This window comes from Branchiostoma lanceolatum, chromosome 2 (genome assembly GCF_035083965.1).
Source record: "Branchiostoma lanceolatum isolate klBraLanc5 chromosome 2, klBraLanc5.hap2, whole genome shotgun sequence".
NCBI classification, from domain to species: Eukaryota; Metazoa; Chordata; class Leptocardii; order Amphioxiformes; family Branchiostomatidae; genus Branchiostoma; species Branchiostoma lanceolatum.
In genome coordinates this window covers 27229884-27251654 of record NC_089723.1, presented here as the reverse complement: position 1 = coordinate 27251654, position 21771 = coordinate 27229884, and the positions used below count along the sequence as shown (strand labels likewise).

Below are 21771 nucleotides of genomic sequence, written 5' to 3'. Positions count from 1 at the left end.
ATGGTTAATCCTGCAAGTATGATGTCAAAGATATGTTTTACAACAGGGTTGACATCAACATTGCTACACAAGTGCATATGCCTGGCTTTATCAGTTTCAATCACAACCACTAACTTAAAGTTAATTTTAACGGTTATCAATTATTATCTCCATGAAAAATGGAGATATAGTTTTGAGTGTGTCTGTTTGTCTGTCTGTCTGTTTGTGTTTCCGCACCACTCCAGTCAGCATAACTCAAGAGCCTCTTGATGGATTACAATGATATTTGGTATGTGGGCGGGTGTTGTGAAGCCGAAATTCAAGGTCGATTTTGGGCCCCCTGGTATGTGACCTTGGTACTGCAGCAGAACTTCAATTTTTGTATCTTTTGACCTGGACGTGCTGTGGTCTTGATTTTTGGGTGGCAGATAGCTTGTGATGTAATAGAGAAGTGGTGTAGGTTTGGGCCCCCCAGCAGCTTCCTCTGGAACTGCAGGTGCGTTTTTATGAAAATCTTCTAAGGAGAATGACTGAACAAAGGAACAACGGATTTCCATGATATCTAGTATGCAGGTAGCTTAGATAGAGATATACACAATGAAGTGCAGATTATGCTAATTGGGACTTAATTTGCATAGCAAATGAGGAAAATCTATATTTGCAGTGTTTTCCATTATCAGACTGAAATACATGTAACATACATAGTTAAGGTTCCGGGTCGGAGTTCAATTGTGACCGGGGGTTGGGTCATGACCCGGTAATCTGCCGGAAGTGCGTGGTCGTCACCCTGATTTCTGCCCGAGATTGCTTGGTGATGGTTTTAGCTGTGTATGAATATTTTGAATCTTCCGAAAAGCCCGTGAGTTGTAGTATTTTTGGGCGCGGTGCAGTTGGTTCGCTATCGAAGCCTTTTTTGTATTAGTCCGCGGGAACGGTGATGCGGTTTTCTCGCCTGATGACCCAAATAGCATCGTTTTTAATGCATTTTCACCGAATTGGCGTCATCGGAGATTGCGAAAAAGTTATCACATGACTTTTTTATTTTTTTCATTTTTCAGAGACACCATTTACTAAGCTTTCTCAGCATATATGCCGTGACCCCAGGAAAACTCGTTTTTTCCGAGCAGGTTCGATCAAAAAAGTGTAAAAAAATGATAATTTTCGGATGCCAAATTTACATTTTACTATGGTTTCTACCCAAAATAAAGGGACAACGGACAATACCGATAAATACATCGGAAAACAGCAGAAAACCGCTTTTCGACCATGTCATTACATTTTCCGTCCTACTTTTCTCGGCGGAATTGTAGCCCGTCGACCTGAGGGTGTCGGCCTACATACGAAATCGCAAAAAAACTCCGGTCCGAGACCTTAAAAGGACGGCAGCGGCTACGTCGATGACGTCATAGATGACGTTATTTCGACGCATTCGAAAGCTTTTATCAAAATCTGTAAGTTTGTTTGAAAAAACCCCGAAGTTTGCCCTTTTTTCTCTTTTAAATTCGATATATCCATGGACAGGTGCTTGGCGCCCCCCTCCCCCATGTGCCCCCCCCCCCAAACCTCAAATACGGCCATCTTTAATCATTTCTGGCCGCCAAACCGTTTTTAAAAGGAATTCACTGACTACGTCATTTGATGGATGCCCATGTCTCAACTTGACCTTCGGTATGATTTTCGCGATGCCCCGCCTTTATGATGACTTAAATGGGTGAATTAAGCTAAAATCTAAGTGCTTTAAGCCTTCTTAAGGCGAAACTTGGTTTTCTGACTTTTGGTTCATCGCTCCTTAACGTCGCGATCTTTTCTTCTTTTGATGGTGTGAAGTGACAGCCTACTAGGCGCGCTACACATCTCGGACGCACTTATTTAAACTGCCCGCTTCTAGCTCTGATGATATGCTCCAGGTTGCGCTTTGGACTGTGTCAGAATGCATTCTTTTACACATTTAGGGAGCATTGTGCTGCTTAAGGGGCCTTTACGGCGAAGTAGTGAAGAATTTGATGTCGGACGCGTTTGATTCGGAATGTGCGACCCGTGGTCTACCAGTCTATACCAAAATTTGACATATTCTTCGTTTCAGTTAAAAGCTACGAACTTAAAACGCGACCCCCTGCTGTTTTCCTCGAGAACCATGACGTCACTGCGTGACGTCACCGACGCCAACTCTTAAAGAGGCTTTTCTGCCAATATGCAGCACCGAAACGACGGAAAGTCCGCATAATGTCCAAGCCAAGGGCATGAGCAGGCTCTCCATCCCGTTTTACCTGTTTTTTGAAAAGCGATGTCCTGAAAAATGATGTTTTTATCAATTTCCCTACTGTAACGTTGTTAAGGCCTGCACGTTGGCAAAATAGCCTCAAAACACAGTGTTTTTCACATGACTTTAAACCCCTGCTGCGGGAAAAGTAATAGTCGCAGATACGCCAAATTTGGATATATGGTGGATATAACTTTTCTGAAAATTTTGAACAAATTTTAAGACAAAATATGTTTCTTAAGGTTCCGGGTCGGAGTTCAATTGTGACCGGGGGTTGGGTCATGACCCGGTAATCTGCCGGAAGTGCGTGGTCGTCACCCTGATTTCTGCCCGAGATTGCTTGGTGATGGTTTTAGCTGTGTATGAATATTTTGAATCTTCTGAAAAGCCCGTGAGTTGTAGTATTTTTGGGCGCGGTGCAGTTGGTTCGCTATCGAAGCCTTTTTTGTATTAGTCCGCGGGAACGGTGATGCGGTTTTCTCGCCTGATGACCCAAATAGCATCGTTTTTAATGCATTTTCACCGAATTGGCGTCATCGGAGATTGCGAAAAAGTTATCACATGACTTTTTTATTTTTTTCATTTTTCAGAGACACCATTTACTAAGCTTTCTCAGCATATATGCCGTGACCCCAGGAAAACTCGTTTTTTCCGAGCAGGTTCGATCAAAAAAGTGTAAAAAAATGATAATTTTCGGATGCCAAATTTACATTTTACTATGGTTTCTACCCAAAATAAAGGGACAACGGACAATACCGATAAATACATCGGAAAACAGCAGAAAACCGCTTTTCGACCATGTCATTACATTTTCCGTCCTACTTTTCTCGGCGGAATTGTAGCCCGTCGACCTGAGGGTGTCGGCCTACATACGAAATCGCAAAAAAACTCCGGTCCGAGACCTTTATGGAAAGTGGATCATCAACAGATACCAAGTATGCAAATAAATTCATAATTTGCATAATTGAGGCAAAACACCATAATTCATCTAATTGGAAAATTATAGGACTGTCAATATGATACTTACTATGCAGGTAGCTTAGACAGAGATATACATAATGAAGTGCAAATTATGCTGATTGTGACTAAATTTGCACAGCTAATGAGGAAAATCTATATTTGCAGTGTTTTCCATTATCAGACTGAAATGCATGTAACATATGTAGTTCATGGAAAGTGGAGCATCAACTGATAACAATTATGCGAATAAATTCCTAATTTGCATAATTAATGCAAAAACACCATAATTCGTCTAATTGGAAAATTATAGGACTGTCAATATTGCAACATGTGTAAATTAGATAAAGGTGTTTATGACCAAGCATATATTATGCAAATGTGTAAGTCATTTTTTTACCTGCTCTTACACCCGTAGCCTTTTAAAGTAGAGCATAGCAGGTGGAGGGGGAGGGGGACTTACATGTAGCAGATGAAAAGTTTTATAACAGGAACAAATTTCCATTCCTCTCCAACCATGTTGTGAAGTTGGCACCCAGAAATGCATGATGTACCAACTGCAGCATTTACATATATGTGCAGGCCGACAGAAGACCGAATCGCTAGAATTTTTCACCATAAAATTTTTAACTGTACTATGATATTTTACTGTATAGTTGCTGTATAGTACGGCATTTTGCTGTACTTCACAGCGCAATTCAGGCATCCAGTGCAATGGTGACCTGTCATAATTGGTAAACATTTGTTAACATTTGTAAACTTTTGTAAACTTTTGTAAACTTTTGTAAACTTTTGTAAACTTTTGTAAACTTTTGTAAACTTTTGTAAACTTTTGTGAACATTTGTAAACTTTTGTAAACTTTTGTAAACTTTTGTAAACTTTTGTAAACATTTGTAAACTTTTTAATTTGTAAACTTTTGTAAACTTTTGTAAACATTTGTCAACTTTTGTAAACTTTTGTAAACTTTTGCAAACATTTGTTAACTTTTGTAAACTTTTGTAAACATTTGTAAACATTTGTAAACTTTTGTAAACATTTATAAACTTTTGTAAACTTTTGTAAACTTTTGTAAACATTTGTAAACTTTTGTAAACTTTTGTAAACTTTTGTAAACTTTTGTAAACATTTGTAAACATTTGTAAACTTTTGTAAACATTTGTAAACTTTTATAAACTTTTGTATACTTTTGGAGATAGAGTTTTGGGTGTGTCTGTGTGTGTTTCAAGAACCTCTTGATATGATGGATTACGATGATATTTGGTATGTGGGCGGGTGTTGTGAAGCCAAAATTCAAGGTCGATTTTGGGCCCCCCAAGTGACCTTGGTACTGCAGCAGAACTTGATTTTTTCTATCTTTTGACCTATGGTCTTGATTTTTTTGTGGCAGATAGCTTGTGATGTAATGAAAAAGTGGTGTAGGTTTGGGCCCCCTGGCAGCTTGTTCTGGAACTGCAGGGGCGTTATTGTGAAAAACTTCTAACTGAACAGAGGAACGTTGGATTTCCATGATATTTGGTATGCAGGTAGCTTGGACAAAGATGTACATAATGAAGTGCAAATTATGCTAATTGGGACTTAATTTGCATAACTAATGAGGAAAATCTATATTTGCAGTGTTTTCAATCATAAGACTCAAATACCTGTAACGTGTAGTTTATGGCAAGTGGAGCATCAACAGATACCAATTATGCAAATAAATTCATAATTTGCATAATCAATGCAAAAGCGCCATGATTCATCTGGTGGTAAATAATAGGACTGTCAATATTGTGACATGTGTAAGTTTGTTAAAGGTGTATATGACCAAGCATATATTATGTAAATGTGTAAGTCATTTGCATAAACAGAATAGTTCACGGAGAAATGAGGTCTACATTTCTTAACAAACCTTAAAACACACCTGTAGCACTTTCCCCCATGTTCTCCAGATTTCCATCCAAATGAATGGAATGGCCTGCATGGATCTGGATGGCAGAGCCCCCAGCTCCTCCATTTGGCCCTCCTCCGCCACTTCCCCAGTGTACTGGCTTACTGTAGGATCCATACACCCCACCTGTGGGTTATAAATGTATTGGATTGAGTACTATGTCTATAAGCCCAACAAATCATGACCACACATTTTCCTTAGGTCACAACAGATAATAATTTGCCATGTAATCCACATAACACATTGAATCTTCAGACATTAAGTATATTTTAAAGTTTTTTTTTTACAACAGCAGCACTGTTAAATTAGTGACTTCACCTGAAATAAACCTCCAAACTAAGTCCCCAAGATTACATCTTTGATGCTGAAGGACAGCTATTGTTATGTTTTAGTAAACAGTTTCCCAAATGACGAGATAACTGAAAGATTTTAAACACGACCATACTAGCATATCTCTGAGATAAAGACAACAATTACCATGTGTTCTGTTGGAAATGTCTGTTCCACCACCATAACCACCATGCCCTCCTCCTGTCCCATGTCCAGCCTCATTCTCTACACCAGGAGCCTCCCCGTGTCCTGACGTGTAGCCCCTCCCAGACACCATTATCTTGGCTTCCCCCTCAATGTTCAGGTTGGACGCCTGTATGAGCAGAGACTCCGCCTCGATGCGGGCTGCATAGCGCATGATGAGGTCATCAACATCAATCTGCATTCTGCTGGGATATGTCAACCTTGCTCCGGCTTCCAGCTTCAGCTCTCCAAGTTGCAGCTTTCCTGGAATGGAAAGCACAATATTTTCACAAACTGCCTCGAGTGTAAAGCTTAAGATTTCTGTACAGAGAGATCACTCAAACTTCCTTGGCACAGATGTCCTTCCCTAAATTTGTTCACGGATAGTACTTTTGGTGAAGCTACCACATTGTCTTCTAGACATTGCCAGACAAATAGGATGTAGCTATTTACCAGACAATAGTCTGTGCAAACCTGTTTCCCAAAAGCAATTTATAAGTCATGACATTTTAGCAAAAGAGCTTCAGTGAGGAAGTGAGCAAGTGAATTGTGGGAAAAACTCAAAAACATGTGTTGTCATCAGACAATTACCGGTATAAACAGTGAATACCTGGGACTGGTGTCTCTGTGTATGTCCTGTTCTTGACCAGCGCATTTGTTGCATGTGGCCCCACCATCATAACCTTCTCTTCAGCAATACTCAAATTGTACACTCCTGTCAGCCTCCCATCCAGGTATACTGCCGGCACCCTTGAACCAATTACTCGGAAGTCATTTGGAGCATACAGCTCGCCATGTTGGTCGATGATGAAGTTGACTGGTGGCTCTGCTCGGTGAACTTCAGCCTCCTCGTATTCTATGAAGAAAGTCTGGTTGCCACGGACGTGTAAGATGGCGGTTAGGTCTCCAAGAACTTCATATATGGAGATGGATGATGTTGTCTTGTTTAGGTGGCCAATTTGGAACAGTGCCTGCAGATGACACAGCGGAAGGAATGCTGTAATTCTTGTTTCTTTCACTCTAACTTTATGTTCACTGTTTTCACGGTCACCTCTGTACCGTGAACTTATCATCATCATGAAAAAAACTGTTGTTATTATCTATGACTCCTTCACTTGCCGCCACAGTGAAATCAAAGTTCAGTGAAAATGCCTATTTTCCTTACACCATGAAATTTTGCTACCGTGAAGATAGTTTAAAAGTGAATTACAGTATCAGACAGAGAAACTATACAGGTCACAAACATTGGCATATCTGGAGAAGTAAACATTCCATACTTTATAGTAGATTTGAGTATATGTAATTCCTTAGTCACCATATGGGCACTATGATAAATACGTGGCAATCAAATATCATGTACATGTACCAACAGCGCTAGCTCATCTAAACATTATGCTAACAGACTTGAAGGCTTCTTCTCACATGTCTAGTGGATGTACTCTAAAACTCCTTACCATATGCTGCAGCATCACTTGGTCAAAGGCAAAATCTGCCTCATTAAGCTCTTCATATCCATCCACTTCCTCCAGAATGGGGTGTCTCTCTTGCAGTACAAAGGCTTTGGGTGGCACAACGTCCTGGTTGTCAATGTACAGTCTTCGGAAGTAGGTCCCATTTCTCAGGTCCTCCAAGTAAACAGTTCCAGAGCCTCCAAAGTCACCATTTGTGTTCCTCTTGTCACCAAGGGCTTTCAAGGCACCACGGTACTCGATGATGTTAGAGCAGTGAAGTGCTATTCTTCCACCAGCTCCACTGCCTGCGTTGTCATCTCCTTGGCCACCACGTGAGCTGATCAAACCATGTCCTCGAATGTGACCTGTACAGCAACGATATCATTTACAAAATAGTCTTTAGCCGTGCACACCTTTAGACTAAGTCTTAAAGATTCCCACTTTAGTTGATATGTAAGCTAATGTCACTTCAGCAAATCTGAAAGTAAGGGTTTATATCTATTATTTTCCATAAAAAGATGTGTCCAATATTCCTTCTCACTTTTCAGCATCCATAGGTTGCATCCCCCACCTATTGAATACTGTTATTAGATTGGTAGATGTCATATTTCTGACATCATGGTAAAGTGTCTTCCAAAAAAGTATTGAGTGTAAATAGTTTTAAAGTAATGGAATGTTAGGGCTCTGCACTGACCAGAGGTGATCCAAGCACTCCCTCCGCTGCCACCTCCAGCCCTTGTATTAGATCCTGCAGACTCTCCATCAACATTCACTTCTCCATCCAAGATGAAGATGGCACCAACAATGATCCTCAGTCGACCTCCTCCTCTAGGACCAAACAGGTTATTTGAGCCAGGCCCCCCACGACTTCCCAGCGTCACAGGTCTGTACAGGGAACCATAGGTGCCTCCTCCTACACTGTTGCTTCCGATTCCTGATAAAAAAGAAAATAAGATATTAATAATAATACATCAGATTCCATTGCATCTTAAATGTTCATGAATGCACAATGCACTTATGACTGTATGTTTGTGTGTGTGTGTGTGCGTGTGGTTGAAACCTAAAGTTTTAGTGTAACAGTGTTTTTGTTCAACTGTATCAAACGCTATTAATTGTTGTACACAAGACAAGTCTACAGACAATGTTCTCTATGCTACTTCATATAAACCATCAACTACCGGTACTCTCTGAAGTACACACCATTTCCTCCATAGGTTGCATGACCAGCTCCTGCTCCAACAGCTGTCCCTTGTCCTGGGCCACCTGAGTCATATCCCCGTCCAGCAGATGTCACTGTTGCACTTGGCTCTAAAAAGAAGTCTGTTGCATAGATGTTGAAGAATTCAGCACTGAACTGACAGGCCCATTTTATGTCCTGAAAAGAAACAAGACATCCACACAAAAATTGACAAAATTGTAGACAATTCAATGTAGTACAATTCTAAATAATAATCATTCCATGCTTGCAGGAATTAATACTACAGAAATTACCTTCATGATCAATGCCATATTGGCTTTCAGACTTCAGTCTATTTCTGTTGTTTTTAGGTTGCCACTATATGTTGATTTCTACCCGTGAGTTGAGTGGGTCCCCCGAAAGTGCGAAATGGAAGGAAATGGAAGGAAATGGAAGGAAATGGAAGGAAATGGAACGAAATAAAACATATGTAACATTATGAAATGAAATACCAGTAGATAGCGAAATATAAGGAACGTTGTAACATTCACAGTAGACGGGAACAGGAAGCAAATGCATAGTATAACGTGTTTTATTTCTTGAATCTGTTTGATAATATTAAATACAACGTTTTTGCCGCGTTTGTGTGGCGAGATCCACCGCTCTTCCTTTGTGTTTACCAACGATCTGCAAATGAACTGCCGCATATAGCAGGGAAAACAAGCAAACAGAACTGAGTATTGAAGTAAGGACTAGATTATACAGAAGTTGGTGGTAACATTGCATCTCATAATTCACCAAGAGAGCATGAGGCAAGCGTAATTTCATTATTTATACAGCGTGTTTGCGTGTTGCAAATGGAGCCCCGCATGCAAATGAACCACCACTATTGCCAGCGCATCGGAACTGTGCACGTGGGCCAGCTACCGACAGGTTAAATCAATCTCAGACTTCCAAGTTTTATTTACATACGGCTTTAGTCCATAACTAGTACGTAGCATATGAATATCTCCGCAACAACGATTTTTATACAACCAATTGTTCGGCTGGTCGGCTGTCGGAGAATGGACCCCTCCGTTAATGATATGCAAATGCAGCTCTGCGCTGCGTCACCAATGTGACATTTCACACTCCATTCAATCACGGACGTGGACTGAAAACTACCTCTGGAGACATTTCTGCTTCCTTGTTCACGAAAAAACAAAGGGAGGGTGTGAACGAGCAGGACATGTATTTCACAGTTCACACAACACGCAAACACGCTGTATAAATAATGAAATTACGCTTGTCTCATGCCCTCTTGGTGAATTATGAGATGCAATGTTACCACCAACTTCTGTATTATCTAGATCTTAAGTCCTTACTTCTACACTCAGTTCCGTTTGCTGGTTTTCCCTGCTATTTGCAGCAGTTCATTTGCAGATAGTTGGTAAAATCAAGGAAGAGCGGCCGAGCTCTTTGCACGCGGCGCTCCCATTTTCAGGGAAGAATCTAGCCACACAAACGCGACTAAAACGTTGTATTTAATATCATCAAATAGATTCAAGAAATAAAACAGGTTATATTATGTATTTGCTTCCTGTTCCGGTCTACTGTGAATGTTACAACGTTCCTTACTTATATTTCGCTATCTACTGGTATTTCATTTCATCATGTTACATATGTTTTAGTTCGTTCCATTTCGTTCCATTTCGTTCCTTTTCTTTCCATTTCGTTCCATTTCGTTCCATTTCGTTCCATTTCGCACTTTCGGGGGGCCGAGTTGAGTCTGCATTTATTTTACATCATCAAACCATTTACAGACAAACGTGTATGAAGAAGTCATTCTCACCAGGAATCCAACTGTAAAGGTGATGCCCATTGGTGGAAGGAAGGCAATCTGTGACTCTGACCCAAATTCCAAACTGGAGAATTTGAATGTTCCAGGCTCGTCCACAAACCAGATGCCATCTTGAAGTAGAGCAGTGTGAGCATGTGGGCCAATCTCAACTTGTCTCTGGTGGGCAATGTGAAGATGTCGTACACCCACCAGCTGACCATACCATTTTAGTGCTAGGTCTCCTCGTCCAACGATGTACACCGTGGTTGCCAGCTCAGCTATTGCACCTTTGTCGATCCAGACATTGACTGAAGATTTTGTCAAAGTGAAGGAAGATTCTTTCACTTCTAGGCGATATGTTTGGTTTTCATGCATGTGGATGCGTCCCGATAGATCTCCTGAGACAAGGTGAACAACAAATCTCCGCATCTTACCATCATCGGGCATCTGGAGGGAAGCTTTTCTGACAATATGAACTTCATCAAAGGTATAGTTGTAGACGTTGGGTTCATCAAGTGTGAAGTAGATGTCCCAGTCTCTTTGGGCATTGTCAATACGCAGCTGGGTGTAAGGCCTGAGGTCACGGATATCCTGCAGGTACACAGACCCTGGTCCTCCTGGCTGACCACCGTCACCTCCAAGAGCATCATAGGAGCCCTTGAACTCATTCTTGATGTTTGTATAGATGGCCATTCGGCCACCAGACCCACCTCCTCCATTGGAGTTGCCATCTCCTCCGTGTGAGCTGAACAACCCATGACCCTCGATTTGACCCGATGTGACCCAGATGGATCCACCACTTCCTCCTCCACCATTGGTGTTTGTTTCTGCCTTTCCCCCACTTGCACTGATGAGACCATCAAGATGGAGAACTTCGGCTACCTCCAGTTGTATACGTCCTCCACCCTTCCCACCATCTCCACTTCCTCTCCCTCCTACACTTCCACGTTCACTGGGTTGATAGATTGTGCCATAGTACCCACCACCAAGGTTGCTGTTTCCACCAGTCCCTCCCATACTTGCATGCCCTCCACCAGACCCTCCTTGAGAGGATGGCAGACCTGCACCATTTAGAGAATCCAGTGTGTCCTGTGGCCTGTCACTTGCAGAACAACTGACTGTACCACCTGCTTCAATGCTCAATCGTGAGACCATGAACTGGAACCCTTCAGCTAAGATCTTGGCACCATATTTCACATCAATCTCCCCCACCTGTCCAACCATGCTCATGTTAGGAGCAAAGTGTAGAGCTGACTCAGTTTTGAGCTGAAGGGTGGCAAAAAGGAAATCTCCAGGTTGTCCAACAAAGGTGTATGTCCCATTTTCTAACAGTGCTGCATGAGCTTCAGTCAAGAAGAGGACTGAGGATCCCTTGCTAACAACAAGATGTGCAACATTTGTCAAACGTCCATTCAGTTCCATTGTCACGCTTTGGTCTCCACGCTGAACACCCACACCATTGATATGGACAGTAGCTGGCAAAATGACCTCGGATCCTTCATCAATGATGTAGTTGACTTTTGCTTTGGTGATAATCGTGGTGGAGTCAACAAACTCAACGACAAACTGGTGACCTGCATGGGAGTGAAGTAGGCCTGTTCCGTCTCCTTGCACTTTGTAAATTGTCAAGGTAGCAGCTGCTTGAGCCACAGCAATGTTAAGTGACGCATGGTGGGTCAAGTGAACCTGGTCAAATACATAGTCAGTAACGTTTGCTTCAGCCAAGCTGACATACTGTGTAAAAGGTCGATCTTGGTTGTCGATGCGAAGTTGTCTGTGTGGGTAGCCTTTACGAGTCTCCTGAAGGAAGAGAGTACCAGGACCACCTCCTCTAGGTTGAGTGGAACTGTCCCTTCCATCACCACCAAGAGCAAGGTATGTTCCTCCATAGACATTTTTCTCTGTGGTGTACACAGCAATCCTTCCTCCTGCTCCCCCTCCTCCATTTCCACAGGTGTCCCCATTCCCACCATTTGCACTGACCTCACCAAATCCTTCCATCAGCTTGCTTTCTATCCAAATGCTCCCCCCACTTCCTGCTCCACCATTGCTCTGGTCAGGAGAAGCTCCGTTCACAGTTATCAGGCCATCATTGATGACATCTGTTGCATCTATGTAGATTCGCCCTCCACCTTTCCCTCCACGTGAGCCTCCCCTGCTGCCTGGCATGTTTGGATGGTACAGGGATCCATACGATTGTCCTCCACTCACTGCTGCACTGTTACCTTCTCCTCCATAACTGCCATGGCCTGCACCAGAGTCACCAAAGGAGTGGGGACTTCCGGATCCAATGTCAACATCAAGTTGTTCCGATGAAGAGCGGTCGCTTCCTGAACACGTCATTGTACTGCCTACTTCAAGATGTATTGATGTAGCTCCGAGGTCAAACCAATCAGCTTCCAATTGGGCTCCAAACTTGATATCTATGTTTCCCACATCAATTTTGGCACCTGTGTTGGTCACATATCTGATTGTACTACCTGCATATAGTTCTACATTTGCAAAGGAAAGTTGTCCCTCTGTAGCATTTATTTGGTCAATCGAATTGTAAACTGTTGCAGTTGAAAATACAAGGGCAACGCGGTCTTGGTCTATGACAAGGTCTCGCACTGCCCGAAGACTTCCTGCCCACTCCAGTGCAACGATACCTTTACCAACGATCTGCGTTCGAGATGAAGTGATGAGCTCTGCACCATAGTCAATTTTTAGGTTTGCTGGGATTTTGGAAGTGGTTTCATTTTGGCCACCATCCTGGTCTACAAGGTAGGTCTGGTTGCCGTGAATATGGAGGATGGCAGTTCCATCACCAACCAGCTTGTGGACATCAAGGGTGCGTGATTGTGTGTCAGTTGGCATGTGGAATTTGACCACATTGTTGAGATGGAGTTCTTGTAGTTTGGTGTGCTCTCCTTCATCAAGTGTGAAGTAGATGTCTTCTTGCCTGTTGTCGTTGTCAACCATAAGTATGTCTGTGACTTTGTTGCCATCAGTGTGCTGAAGGAAGATAGAGCCAGCTCCTCCTGCCCCTCCAGGGCCTGATCCTCCCACAGCATGATACTTCCCATGGTAGATGTTCTCCCCAGCTGTATGGACAGCAATCCTCCCACCACTCCCACCTCCAGATGCTGACGATCCTCCATTGCCACCGTTTGCATGTAAGGAGCCAAAACCTTTGAAAACATCTTCTGCAGTGATCCATATGCTTCCTCCACTGCCTCCACCACCATGTGTACCACTGGCTGATTGTCCATTTGCCATGAGCTGCCCATCCATCTCAAGCTCCAGGGAGTAGATTCTGATGAAGGAACCTCCTCTACCACCAGCACTGCCCCCACCATTTGTGCCAGATAAAGCTGGCGAGTAGATAGACCCATATGGCTGGGATGCTCTGGAGAGGTCCTCACCATTCCCTACACCGCCTGCACTAGTATGAGACCCTCCAGCATTTGGTGATACAGCAGAATTAGCACGAGTTGATCTTCCATCCACTGAAATCACACTACCTCTTGCCATCAGCATTTTTCCAGCTGTTATGTTGACAGATGCATATTGAAGGAGCACGCCAAGTTTCACCTCTAGTAACCCAACCGTAAGATGAAGATTATCACCCGTCATCAAACTTCCGTCTGGTTTTATTACCACTGTGGTGAAAATTAAAATCCCTTGACGATCATCCACAAATCTGGACTCAGATATTTGAGAGGTAAAGCTGGTGTTTGTCAGTGACAGAAGTCCACCCTGTTCAATAACAACTTCCTGCACAACGATTCTTCCTTGGATTGTGATAGTTGTGTCAACAAAGAGAGTAGTTGGAAAGACCACTGTGGCCTGAGGGCCAATCATCAGGTTGACATTGCTTGTCCAATGGCTTGCCTCACCCTCTACAAGCTTTGGATGGAACTCTTGGGGTCCGACAATGTTGACTGTTGCCAGTTTGTCTGCTGTTATTTTCTTCAGATAAACCTTAGAGGTGGAGCCATTGAAGACTATGTTGCAATCTCCTGTTAAGGGATAAAAAAGAATGTAAATAAAGTTGATCATGTTATAGCATGAACTTCATTTGTGTTGGTATTTGACAGTGAAAACAGCTAAACTTTGTGCAAGGTATGACCATTGGAACAAATGATTTTATCAATTTATTCAACTGTACTTTCATTTAGAGGTCATCCTCTTTCACAGAGGTCATCCTGTCAAGATGGTGATTACCATCAGACTTCCTCTCATTGTAATTTAATGCATTGTCTTGCCCACAAATGCCAGATGTTTTCTAAGTCGATGTTTGATTTGAGGACAGTGCAATGACATAATTAACACTTACAAATTTGATAAGCCCAAGACAGCATTTCTACATTCCTACCATTGATGATCAACTCATCATATCTGTACTGCTCTCCCTCCTCAGCAATGACAGTGTTAGCCTTGGTTTTTCCACTCTCGATGACGTCACTCTGAACCAGCAGCCTTGTGGTAGAAAATCCTGACAAGTTGTCCTCAATAAAAATGGTCCCTGGTGCACCACCTGCAGAGTAGTCACTGCTGCTACCACCATAGGCTGTCACTTCTCCAGGAAAACCATACCTTAGAGAATAAAAGTGTGAAGGTTGATTATTAATAGAGATTATCAAACTGCCAATTTGGTCATAATGTACCAAGTGCAGGTCTGCTGCAGTACAAACTCATTACAGGATCAGTCTGCTGTGCAAAGTAGAAATAGGCAGATGTACCTTGTAATGTTGAACCTGGTTAAGTGCAATACATAAACTTTTACTGTTCCTGACCTAATTACTGATGTCTTTGATATGCCAGGTACAATCCTGACTGTAATGTCAATACATATCACAAGTATTTAGTAGCCACTGTAGCAAAGAAAAGTGCATGGAATAGTTTTATAGAAATGCCAACATTCTGAGCAAATTATCATACAAACCGAAAGTTGAAACCTGTCCCTACCGTTGCTGAATGTAGATGGCTATTCTTCCTCCACTGCCACCACCTCCTACTCCCTGCTGGCTGCTGCCTCCATCTGCCTTCAGGGTGCCGTGTCCTACCATATCACGAGCTGCAATGTACACACCACCACCACTGCCACCTCCAGCATCTGACTGGCCATGTCCTCCACTTGAATCAATGGTTCCTGGTGTTAAAAGTAACAATTAGTTATCAAAATACACTCAGACACAAGCATTCTTCCATCTTTCAATATGATGTGCCTTTCCACCAAGAGTTCTAAGAGGAAAACGCAAAATTTTGATCCCCTTAAGACATGTAATTCAGACAGGTGAGACATCCCTCTCACTTATAAGCGCACTTATATATATAGAAGCAAGGAATACTAAAAACAAACCTTTATGTGCCATAAGGTGCATGATGACTAAGACATACATGAAATCAATGCTTTCTACATGTTTGACTGAGAAAAAACGTAAGAAGTTGTCGTAATGAGTTCTCTTATGTCTAAAAGTGTTACTTTGTAGCTATGCTGTCCATGGTGCTGAAATCGATGCTGTTTCCAGATTTGCCAAAAGAATCAAGGGGAAAACACTTGGAAAAGTTCCTTTCCTACAGCAAAGGAGCCTGAAATTTCACACTACTATGTTTCAGCATGATTTTCCCGCATGTAAATTAGTTTTGAACATGTTCACATCTTTCGTGTATGCAAATCTATACAATGTCATATTTCCTTCATTTTTCATTCCGACATATCAACATTTGAAATCCACCTTCTAATGTTAAGTCATTGTTCAACTCCATGTGGAGGCATCCACCCCCAGGTCCACCTGTGCCACTGCCACTGCTGCCTCCCCCAGATCCCTTGCGTGAGGGAGACTGCACAGAGTCGTACCAGGACCCTCCTTGTGGGACAGATTCACTGGGTGAGCCTCCAAAACCACCATGTCCAGCACCAACTCCTATTTGATCAACCTGTAATCAAATCAAGAGCTTCAATCTCTCTGTCTATGATAAAAGTAAGGTAAAGCAATAATCCTCAATTGAGGTGAAGCACATTGCCTCTTCAAGTAGTTAGTAGTGCAATGCAGCTTTGCTACAGCTTGTGTTTTAAGTCAAGCACACTGGGTTACCCCTGCTCTTCTTGACAAGTGTGCTTGGTTCTTTTCCATGCAGAGGTTTGACGCTTGTGGCTTATGCCCCAGAATTTAATTCAGGTGGCCAAGCAGCAGGGTTATGTTACTGCTTGCGCTTGTGATAAAAGCCTATTGTAACAAGGTGCACATCAAATGAGCAATAGGATTTTGTACAGATGGAACTACTTAGCCCATTTCAGCTCAGGCAAGCCACTAATGTATGAATATAAGGATATGAGCAAACCTGTGTTCCTGCACCTGGCCCTTCCCCTGCACCATGGCCACCTCCTGATAGATCCAACAGGGCTCCCGCATGAACTTTGGCCTCATTACCACGCATGTGCAGTGATGTTGCCGTCACAACACCTCCATAGTTCACTTCTAAGAGACCAATGTCAATCATCTTGCCTTCACTGTCGGCATCACTTTCAAATGTGAGCTTTGCATGGTTCTTCACATTAAGTGAGGCCAGCTTGTATGCACCAGGCTCGGTGATGAAGGTGTACCGGCCATCACTGAACATGGCTGTACGTACCACAGGTGACAAAATCACCTCTTGGTGTGGTGCGATCACCATGTCAAAGATGTTGGTCAGCGTACCTAAAACAATAAATAGGAGGTGACATCAAAATGACTAAAAAAATTAATATTTTTTCAATGCATCTCAAACTTCTCCAAACCCTTTAACAGTCAACCATACATAAATACATCTAGTAAATTAAAAAAAAAAACTTAGATGGATGTATCTTATAGTTACAGTTAATCTAGGCTAAACTAAAGTCACCTGATTTGAAAGTTTTCTTACCTGCAAATGAATTCCTTGGTCCTAAGAAGGTCACAGTTGGAGGAAGTCGTAACTCTCCTTGTTCACTTAGTGCAAAGCTACATTCAGGTGAGGATTCTGATAGACCAGAGTCCACAGAAAGAACCATTGTGTCATGGATGTGGATGGTGCTTGTGACATCACTGTACAGCCTGTCGGCTGTCGCAGTCACATTGGATCCCTCTACGTGTAGGATGACATTATCCAACACATGCAGCTCATTGAAGTGGTGGTCTTGGACTTCTGTCTCATCTAGAACAGTCCCACGTGACATGTTTGCTGCCATGCATGAGTTGTCTAGAATGAGTGTGGTGTATTCATTAGAGCCCCGCATTTCCTTGATGAAGACTGTGCCTGAGGACCCTGCCAGGCTTTCCCTCTGTGCAGAGCCTCCACAAGTTTTGTAACTGCCGGTGAACAGTGAGTGTGACGTGAGGAATATTGACACTCGGCCTCCGCCACCACTCCCACTGGATGGATTCCCTGCGTTCCCACCTTTTACATTTACTTCTCCTGAACCAGTCAGCCTGTCCAGTACAAGATGTACAGTCCCACCACTGCCACCACCACCAGATCCAAATCCAGCCGCACCTTCAGAACTGATCTGACCATCCAGTTGCAGGGAGTTGGTTTCAATGGTGATGATGCCGCCTCCTGCACCGCCCGCATTTTCACCTGGACCGTTACCTCCACCACTTCCGAACTCCGTACCCTTGTATAGTGTTCCATACGAGCTGACAGGGTTGTCTGTATTGTCGGCAGTGGAGCCTCCCCATCCACCATGGCTGCCACCTGATCCAGATGTCAAGTCTGATACTCCAGCACCTTGACCCTCTCCTCCTGCAAACCCAAGACCATTGCTGGCTATACTCCCACCCAAGCCAACTGTGACTGATGGGGACCTAACAACAAGCCAACGGCCAGTGATAGTACCTCCATAACGAACATTCAATGCGGTGAGAGTGGTGAGCTGTATAGGCTCCTGGAAAAAGGTCGTCAGATCAAACCTTCCACTTTGCATTACTTCAACAGTGCCAAAGGTGAATGAGCCAATGTCATCCTCCACATTTTCTCCAAAAGATGTTCTTGCAGTGGAGTCAAACAGGACTGAAGCCCCCTCGCCTACAGTAATTTCCTGAAGTCCCTGAAGAGTTCCTCTGAGAGTCAAAGCTTGTTGACCAGTTGTCGACTTGCTGAATAGAACTCTTTGTGGAAGAATTAGCTTTCCGCCTTCTTGGACGACAAGAGATGCTGTGGTCATGTACTGATTGGTACCACTGTTTTGTCCAATGGCAAGGGTTTGGTTGTTTAGGACAGTGATTGTACCAGAGAAGTCACCCAAGAGATTATGAATGATAACACTGTTGTCTCCACCAGTGGTGACAAATTCAACTCTGCCCATTTTTCTTACATGGAGGTTGTCGATGGAGGCCAATCCACCTGACTGTGATGTGATAAAGGTACTTTCATCTGAGGGCTGATTGTTGTTGTCTACTACAACTGTGTCATGTTTAAGTCCAAAGCTGACGCTTCTGAAGAAGATGGTTCCAGCAGCTCCATTGGTCTTGCCAGCCCCACCAAAGGTTGATGCTTTTCCAGTGAACTTGTCAATACTTCCTGCATGGATAGCAACTCTGCCGCCACTACCACCACCAGAGTATCCCACCTTGCCTGCTCCACCATCTGAAGTTATAAGTCCATGCCCTTGGAAAGTTGCAGTAGTGATCCATATGCTACCTCCACTTCCTCCACCAAGGTAGAAGCCATCTTCAAAAGTCTCATCCATCCCATTGGCACTGATCAAACCATCTAGTTTCAAAAACTCAGTTGCCACCAGTTTTAAGGCACCGCCGCCATGGACATCTGTCCCAGATCCACTGCCAAAGCTTGATGGAGATGAGACAGACCCATATACTTGGCTGTTGACTGCAGCATTCCCTCCTGTGCCTCCATGGTTTGCCCCTGATTGACAAACGCTGGCATTGACAAAGCAGGAATAACCAGGCCCCATTTCATACCCTGTGCCGACTACCTCTATGGCAGATCCAACTTCCAGCTCAACACTTCCAGCTTCAATATGAACGACTGTTTCAGTTGCAGATGACTTCAGCCTGCTGCCGGCACGCAGCTGTAACTGTGCCGACTGTACTGTAACATTGGACTCATTGTGACGTAAATCCAACAAGGCATCAACACCAAGAGACAGCCTGTTGACATGAAGAACACCTGGCACTGGAGCTTGACCTTGAGGACTGACCTTGGCTGTGTTGTCAAAGATGGCAGACGAAGACTGCAAGAGGTGAAGCTCTGATGTCATAAGATGGCTGTTTGGGTGAAGAATCAAGTTGTTGGCATGAATGATGGTACTACTGATTGAAAGCACACCTGCAATGTCCAGCAGGGGCTGTTGCTCTCCTGTGAATGTAGCAAATTTGGTCATTTCTACATTTCCTCCGGCCTCAATTCTAAAGGCACATTGAGTTCCCAGTTCTGCATTGGCAAAGTCAGCAATGGTGGTGGTTGACGCACTGGAAACCACCATCTTCCCGGTACCATCTCCAGTCAGCTTTGAAATGTGGAGGCTGCTTGTAACTTCTAAGATCCCATATCTTATCACTTGCACTTCATCAACTGTTGCCAACTCTGAGGTTGTTGGGGTCGGAAGACTGTTGGTGTCAGCACCGCCATCAATGATAAGAGCGTCATGTGATACTCCATTTCTGGTGTCTCTTATGAATATTGTACCTGAAATATTCAGAACAAAAGGATGTCTTAGTGTGATATCAATTGCAACTCAATGGTCTAATGGTCTTGTACTGTTAAGTATTTCATTAATATGTGTATTTAGTCAATAACCTATTGTAGAAGGTTTAGAATATAAAAGGAACTAGAATTATAATAATTACCTATCTAAGACAAAATTGAGATGCTGAAACATTTCACAACAAAGAGGGACCAAGAACTGCTAAAAAAATGAGCTTACCTGATCCACCAGGAGTATTTCCATCCCCACCAGCAGCACTGAATGCCCCCTTGTACGTTGATTCAGTGACATGCACAGCTATACGACCTCCTCCTCCTCCTCCTGACCCTAGGGATGTCCATCCTTGTCCACCATTGGCTGATATGCTGCCATACCCACTGAACTGGGCTGCTGTGATGAAGATGCTGCCCCCACTGCCTCCTCCTCCACTACTTGTGGTATGATCACCTCCATCAGCTCCCACTACCCCATCATTAATGAAGTTCCCATTGACAGTGATTTTTATCTGCCCACCACCTTGGCCTCCACCATTGCCTTTTCCAGCTGTTCCGTAGTCCTCTGGAGAAATGATGCTGCCATGTATGGCGTCAATAGAGCCTCCACCTTGACCTCCATGTGTTCCACCATGGGCTATGGCTGACCCTACAGTGGCATTAATGATGGCTTCTGCAAGTATAGAGCCTCCTGGATTGATGATGAGATCTCCATTAACTATGAGGTGGGAGGTGCTTAGTCCTGTGGGATCACCAGACACAGTCATTACAGCTCCACCATTGATGGTGAGAGACTGGTATGTTACTGTTCCCAGTGGTAGGGTGCATGACTGCCCTGTCATTAAGTTGAGGTTAGTTCCATGAGGACACACGATGTCAGGAAGGTCCCCGACATCTTCATCTCTATGATGAGTTCCCACATTAAGTGGAGAGAATGCATCACTGATGAAGTGGGAGCCATACATTTCATGCAGATTAGTAAGCTGCAGTTCCATTGGTACATTGGTGGGGTTCTGGCACTTTGTGGATCTTGTCACACGTCCCCCTTGATATACTTTCAAAGTTTCCATGCTGACGGTGCCTGGACTTGTGCCGTCTGTGTACCCAGGATATGACACAAGAAAACTTCCCCCTGACCTGACTGTCATCTCAGTTATTTCACTCATCCTTCCACATAGGTCAAAGGTAACGTCCTGTCGGAGCAGGATTTTAGGACGTGTATAAATCACTCCACCTTGGCTGACTTCAATACTTGCAGGCAGGTCAAGTTCATTGATGTTACTCGACTCCATAACGTGTATCACCTGCTTATCTCCTATCCTTAGTGTGGAACTCCGGTCTCCTTCTAAGTTGTTTATGGTGACAGTAAGTGGAATAGGAGAGTCTGTTTGAGATGGGAACATGAGCTCTGCACCCCCGAGTAACTCCAGCTCCTGTAGAGTAGTCAGGCTCCTGGCCCTGGCACCTGGGTCCAAGATGGCTGCTGTGCTTGTGAGGTGCTCTGCATTCACAATGACCTGAGCAGCAGACAATAGTGTGACAGCTTGATTCAAACTCAGTGCCAAGAACAGTCAATAATGACTCAAGATTGAACATTTGACTTTATACTGCATAGACAAAATATATAGAATGTAACACTTGAGTTTGATAAAACCTCCTTGGTTTTCCTGACCTTTTTTTCAGATGTATCCCTATCATGTTTTCAACTCTAGCTGTACAGTTCTCACAAACTGGTCTACAGACAGCAAAAAAGACAGACTGACATAGATACCATGCAGTGTATGCAGAAACAGGACATGAAAATTGCACACCTTGTCATAGTTGCTGCCAGTTGTGGTGTCTTTGATGTAGACAATACCAGGTCCTCCATTGTTGTGACCAAGGCCTCCACGGCTGACCAGGGAGGCTCTTGCAAGCATACTCTCTCCATGGTTCACATGAAGGGAAATATATCCCCCTCCCCCACCACCTCCACTGGAAAGGCCTTTTCCACCACTGACATTGAACGTTCCTAGAACAGTTG

The 21771-nt window shown here is 43.5% G+C and overlaps 1 protein-coding gene across 2 annotated transcripts in view; it reads right to left on the bottom strand.

The window, feature by feature from the left end:
• LOC136428308 (uncharacterized) overlaps positions 1 to 21771 on the bottom strand; it is a 110866-nt gene that overhangs the window by 42972 nt on the left and 46123 nt on the right. For both annotated transcript variants that reach the window (XM_066417708.1, XM_066417709.1), the window contains 14 exons: positions 21560 to 21759; positions 19975 to 21265; positions 16974 to 19736; positions 16413 to 16768; positions 15806 to 16007; positions 15036 to 15219; positions 14443 to 14663; positions 10098 to 14086; positions 8290 to 8464; positions 7784 to 8023; positions 7093 to 7454; positions 6249 to 6609; positions 5603 to 5902; positions 5099 to 5251 (listed from right to left, as the gene is read on the bottom strand). In XM_066417708.1, coding sequence (XP_066273805.1) covers positions 5099 to 5251; positions 5603 to 5902; positions 6249 to 6609; positions 7093 to 7454; positions 7784 to 8023; positions 8290 to 8464; positions 10098 to 14086; positions 14443 to 14663; positions 15036 to 15219; positions 15806 to 16007; positions 16413 to 16768; positions 16974 to 19736; positions 19975 to 21265; positions 21560 to 21759 — 10797 coding nt within the window. The remainder of the gene's footprint in view (positions 1 to 5098; positions 5252 to 5602; positions 5903 to 6248; positions 6610 to 7092; positions 7455 to 7783; positions 8024 to 8289; positions 8465 to 10097; positions 14087 to 14442; positions 14664 to 15035; positions 15220 to 15805; positions 16008 to 16412; positions 16769 to 16973; positions 19737 to 19974; positions 21266 to 21559; positions 21760 to 21771) is intronic.